This window comes from Equus quagga, unplaced genomic scaffold (assembly GCF_021613505.1).
Source record: "Equus quagga isolate Etosha38 unplaced genomic scaffold, UCLA_HA_Equagga_1.0 112417_RagTag, whole genome shotgun sequence".
NCBI classification, from domain to species: Eukaryota; Metazoa; Chordata; class Mammalia; order Perissodactyla; family Equidae; genus Equus; species Equus quagga.
Genome location: NW_025795636.1, coordinates 1 through 5,815, shown reverse-complemented (window position 1 = coordinate 5,815; position 5,815 = coordinate 1). Strand labels below are relative to the sequence as shown.

Here is a 5,815-nt window from a genome sequence, read left to right as displayed (position 1 = left end):
TCATGCTACGCTTTTGAAAGGCCTCTCCATACTGTTCACAGTGCCCAGGCAGCCCTGTGGACACACAGCAGGCCTCAGCCTCTGAGCCCGGGCAGCTGCGACCAGCCCTGAGGCCCTACCTCGGCTTCCTGGGTGGGTGCAGACCCGGAGCCGCCGTGGCTTGGGCATTCGGTGTTCTGGTGGCCTCGGCCATCACCCTGGACTGCATGCTGGTCTTCGGGCACTCGGCCCTGCACCTCCCGCCCTGGGGCTACACCCTGCTGCTCCTGCTCAGCTCCGCCACGTTTCTGCTCAGTCTCCTCATCCTGGGGGCCCACCAGCAACAGCGCCGGCAGGACACCTTTCAGGTACTTCCTCCAGCCAGCACCCACCGTGCTCAGCCCAGCCAGCTCCCTTCGCCCCTTCCTCCTCTGCCGTGGCAGGATGCACCAGGGCCGCAGAGCGGGGGAGGCTAGTGCCCCACACCCCTCTCTCTGCATGGCGGGTGGGCCCTTGTCTCCGGAATCTCCAGAGGCAGCGAAAGGCTCTGTGGAGTCCCGAGAAATCAGGCCCTGGGCCAGCAGCCCTTCCCTGCAGCTCAGCCCAGCCCTGCCCTTGTCCCCTCAGGTTCCCATGGTGCCCCTGACTCCTGCCCTGAGCATCCTCCTCAACATCTTCCTCATGCTGCACCTGAGCTACCTGGCCTGGATGCGCTTGTCCATCGGGCTGCTGATCGGTGAGTGGGGGCCAGGCTCAGACCCAGGGGGCTGCAGGAGGAGGGCAAGCAGGGAAGCAGGGCTGGGACCTGCCCCTCAGGCTTGTGCCACCCTTGCAGGACTCGTGGTGTATTTTGGCTACGGCATCTGGCACAGCAAGGAGAACCAGCGGGAGCGGCCGGGGTTGACTGCCACACAAGGCAGCCTGGAGGAGATGGTGTGGGCTGTGCCGTCCCCCAGCCAGGCACCAGCCCAGGAGCCCAGCAACATGGAGCATCCTGCCAACGAATGAGGACCACTGGGGGCCTGCAAGGAAGGGTGGAGGGGCTGGCAGAGCCTCTATCCAGAACAGCTCAGATTTGCAGGCCTGCCTATGCCAAAGGGTCCTCAGGACCTCAGGACCTCAGCCCAGGTGCCGAGCTTCGAGTCTTTGGGAGTGGGCTGTGGCCAGCGCTGGTGTGGTGGACTTTGCCCAGCGTCTTCCAGCTTATGACCAAGTCCAGCCACCTGGGCAGGTGGAGTAGGGTGGGCAGGCAAGAGCCTCGAGTCCCAGGGACCCACAGTAATAACAGCTCGACCAGCCATGTGGCCTGCTGCCGTGTCCACTGTGGTGTTCTTTGTGGCACTGAGTCCTCACCTCTCCCCTGGGATCAGATGATTGTCCCCAATCCACAGCAAAGGAGCAAAGGTTCTATAACAGGAAAGACGCCAGACTGGAGTCAGGGACATGGCCAGGCCTGTGTTCCTGTGTCCTGCCCTCAAGCCAGTGCCCTCTGCCCAGCTACACACACCAGGCACAGAGGGGTCCCTGACAGGGCGGGGCCAGGCTCCCTCCAGGCTCCCCACATGTCCGCTCAGGGGCACATCCAGAGAGCACAGGCTGGACCCCAGGAGGCTGCCTAGAAAGGGCAGTGCAGTTCCGGGTTTCCCTCGGTTTCCCAGGGCCCCCAGAGAGCAGGGCAATCCTGAGGCCTGCCCCAGATGGAGAGGCCCCCTGCCCGGGCACACGCATCTCTAAGGCACAGGACCATATGGCGCACAGGGTCCCCTGGGCGTGCACCCACGTGCAGACTGAGGCAGCAGCTGTTTCCCAGCCCAGGGCTGCCTGAAGCTTCCAGCAGCCTCTCTCCCTACCGCCCCCTCAGGGCTTTGTGACAAAGGATTGGGATGGGACACACGGGGCCAGGTGGATGCACAAGCACCTGGACCTGCTCCAGGTAACTTCAGCCCACCTGGTGGTGGCGAGGCCACATGCTTGGGGACCCCAGGCCCACGCTGTACCCCCCCATGGTCTCCCCAAGGCCATACTCCATCTACCATAGACACCTCCCCCTCCCTGTTCCTGCCTGTGAGGACCACACAGGAAGCCACTGGCTTTGGCAGCTTTACTCCTCCACTCTCTGCAGCCTCAACATCACTTTCTCTGGGCCCCAAGGACAAGCAAGGACACACGACCCCACTCCAATAACCAGGCCTCAGGGCCATGATCTCTCTCCCCGGACCCTCTCCCCGAGCCCTCCCAGAACCCTGGCCCCAACAGACCCACTGCAATGCCAGGTCCTCAAAGACCCCTCCAGCCATGGCCACGAGGTCGCCGATGCAGAACACAGGGCAGCAGGGGCTGAAGCGTGGGTCGTAGCGGCATCGCTTGAAATAGGTGATGTCTCAGGTCTCCAAGGCAGTGAACCTAAGAGTGTGTGGGTCTGGGGTTCAGACCAGGAGGGGACAAGGAGGATCAGGGCCAGCCAGGACCCACTGTGCTCACTTGGAGAAGTTGAACTTGCTGAAGGTGACAGTGATTTTGATGAACAGGGTGAAGTTCTCAGCTTCAGGAGGAAGTTCAGCAGGAAGGGCTTCCTGCAGGTGGGGGAGGTAAGGAGCAGAGTCTGCTGGTCCTAGGACCCTGCCCTGGGTGTCGGGGACACTTGCACAGGCACAGTGTCATTCTCCACGGGGCACCAGCCCCACATCTCACAGGTCCCATTGAAGATCACACACTGGCACATTTTGATGCCTTGAAAACACAAGACAAACTCCAGGCCTCCAGTCTCCACAGGGCCTGGGAAGGGAGTGGGCAGGGGCCTGCTGGCAGAAAGAAGAGACGCAGAGCCACCACCGGGCCTGCATGTGGGAGCCACCCAGGTCCCAGCCCGGCCCCCTGAACCTCCATCGCAGTGGAGGCGCTGGAAGACAGGGCCCACAGTGACCGTGGCTGTGTGTCCCCATCTCCACTTCAGGACAGACCAGCAGGTCCCTAATGGGATGGAAGGGGCTGAGGTGGTGAGAGACCAGAGCTGTCCAGGCCCAGGAGGTGTCTCCCCTGTGTGACCCAGCCCTGCAGTCCCCAAGGACACTCCCCTGCTTAGCCCCCAGGTTCCCTGAGTTTGGGCACACGGGAAAGCTGGAGGGTGCAGATAAAAGGAGGTGCTCAGAGGGGGAGGGCGAGCAGCCCCACAGCCAGATAGGGGTGCAGCACTGTCTCCCAAGGGAGAGCGAGACTCCTTCCCTCCCGACAGTTCTGTCCCCGGTAGAGGAGAGGCAGAAGTGACTCCTCCAGGCCCAGCTCCTCTGGTCCAATTCAGACAACAGAATAGGAAAGGTGGGGGGACTCTGGGAGGGTGAGCTCATGACAGGGTGGAGGTGCTGGTTGTGGCACACAAAGGGCGGGACCCTCCTCAGAGGAGCCCCTAGGGAAGTGGGACCTCACACACTGGCCAAGGGACCACAGGCCAGTCCCTTCCTGGCTTGTTCTGCTGTAAACAGGGACATCAGTGCCTGCACAGGGTCACAGAGTTCTGGGCATCAGCCAGGAGGGGGCGGGGCTGAGCTCTCTGGGAGTCCCAGACCCCAGAGAGGAAGTGCCCTCAAGCGTCGGGCACTGGCACAGACATGGCTCTGCCAGGCGGAGGGTGGACGCCTCTGTCCAGGGCCCGTGGCTCAGGGGCAGCAGGAGGAATGCAGCACCAGGGTGGCAGGAAGGGCTGGGGACTCGGAGAAGCCAAAGGAGATGGTGGGACTTTGTGGGGGTGGGGCTGTGAGAAGTGGCATGGGACAGAGTGGGGCCACCTGCTCTGCCTCGCTGTCCCTACCTATGTCCTGATTCTGCCCCTCCTCTCCACCCGGGCTGGGCCACCATCTCCTCTGACCAGACCCCATGGTGACCAGCACGGGCCCCACCTCTGCCCCCATCCACCTCCCTCCAGTAGCCCACGTGGTCCATCCCAATGCACAGATGGTCGTGCCCCTCCCCTGAGCCTGTCTGTGGCTCTGCTGCTGCTGGATCCACTTCAGCTCCTGAGAGGGGCTCACAGGCCCTGTGACCCAGGGCGACCCCGTTCCTGGCCCAGTCCACATCTAACGACAACCCTACTCAGTGCAGAGAGCCCTGGAGGGGCTCACACAGCTCGGGGTCTTTGTCGACACAACCCCCTCTGCCTGGACATCCTCAAGATCCCCCTCTATCCTCACACCCTGCAGGAACCCTTCCCGAGGCCCTGGGTTGGCTGACGTGCCTCCCTGGGTCTCCCAGCTGCAGCTTCTGCCCCCATCGCAGGACGGCCGCCTTGCCTGCGCTGTCTGTGCAGGAGCTCTGTGAGGTGGGGACAGTGGAGTTTCACAAGCCTCGTCTGGGGCAGGCTCGGCAGGTACTTGCTGGAGGCTGTGACACTAGAAGGACACAGTGTATGTGCTGGGAGGGACCAGACGACGAGGACCCCTGAAAGGAGCTGGCGGGAACTCTGCTATCTCAGGAAGCTGGCTTGTCAGATCTGGTGGATCACCCAGCCCCGGCAGTTTCGAGGGAAGGGCCAGAAGCCCGGACAGGGGCAAAGAGGATCACACGGATTCCAGAAAACACACAACCGTGGCCCCAGCACAATTTCAGGACAGTCTACAAACCGAACATTAACTAGACATTTCTGAGCATTTGGAAAGGGAAGGACATCGTATGTGTTTCCGAACGTCAGCACATCCTCTGTGCCCATGCCTCACCTCTTTGTGGACAGACCAACCAGGGACATGTGGCACCCCAGCCACTGTGGTGGGACCAATGACCAGGACTCAGGGGACAGAGGCCACACAGTTACCCTCCAGCCCAGCAAGTGATTCAGTGTTGGACTCAACTAAAGAAAGATGTCACCGTGGAGGCAGGCTTCCAGGGCTGTGTCCTGGGTCCCAACTGTTCACACAAAATCCACACAGGGAACCTCAAGGAGACAACAGTGGAAGGATCTGGAAGCAGACTGCTCAGGGGTGCAGAGTCCCATCACCCACAGGCTGGAGGCCTTGGGTCAGTGACTCAGGCTGGCTGAGCCTCAGTCTTCTCCTCTTCAATGGGGCCTGCAGTAATTCCTGCCAGGCAGGGTGTTCGTGAGATGAAATGAAATGATTCAGGAAAGGTCTCAGCTCAGAGCCTGGGCTACAGCAGCACATGCTGAGCCTCAGGTACCTGGGAAGGAGAAGGGGGGACACGGCTGTGACCCAGGGCTGATGGAGGAACCAGGGACGTGCTGGGAGGCTCCCAGGCAGCCTGACCTCTGGGCATCAGCCCTGAACTCTTTCTGGTGTCACAAGGAAATTGGTCACCAAGAAGAGCACGTTCTCTCCCTGGAGGGCAGGGTCAGGGTTGGCCCTGCTTGGCTCCTCAATGGGAGAGGCCAGAGGCTGGCAGCTAAATTGGGAGGGAACGGGTCCCATTGAGTCATCAATCCTGTGACCCAGGAAAACACCTCCAGTGAGGGAAGTCGAGGCAGAGATGAGAGCCTGGCTGGGTTTCTAGCCATTTCTGAAATGCTGCCTGCCTCTTTGAGGCAAGTATTTTTCTCATGTTCAATCTCATTTGCTCAACCAGAATTTTCCATGAGCCTCCTGCTTCTAGGCACTGAGGATCCAGAGCTAAATGGGGCCGGGTGCCTGCCCAGGCTAGTGGGGAGGTGGACCCCTCATTGCACGCATGGCGGAGGGCCGGGGGAGCAGGTGGTGAGCTCTGCCCGGGAAAAGGCAGGGGCTGTGCGGAAGGGTGGCTGGCACCGTGTACTGCCCATGACAGCTCTGCATGTGTGGGGGACGCACACTCAGGAAGGGGAGGGGAGGACTGGGCAGAGGGCAGTGGGGGTGGCAGC

The 5,815-nt window shown here is 61.6% G+C and overlaps 1 protein-coding gene across 1 annotated transcript; it reads left to right on the top strand.

Annotated features, from left to right (window-relative positions):
- Window positions 1-201: 201 nt before the first annotated feature.
- On the top strand, window positions 202-987 carry LOC124232762 (cationic amino acid transporter 4-like). The gene is made up of 3 exons (XM_046649677.1): window positions 202-347; window positions 607-715; window positions 815-987. Exons 1-3 carry the CDS (start codon window positions 207-209, stop codon window positions 985-987), a joined length of 423 nt encoding a protein of 140 aa, XP_046505633.1. The 5' UTR covers window positions 202-206.
- Window positions 988-5,815: the final 4,828 nt, after the last annotated feature.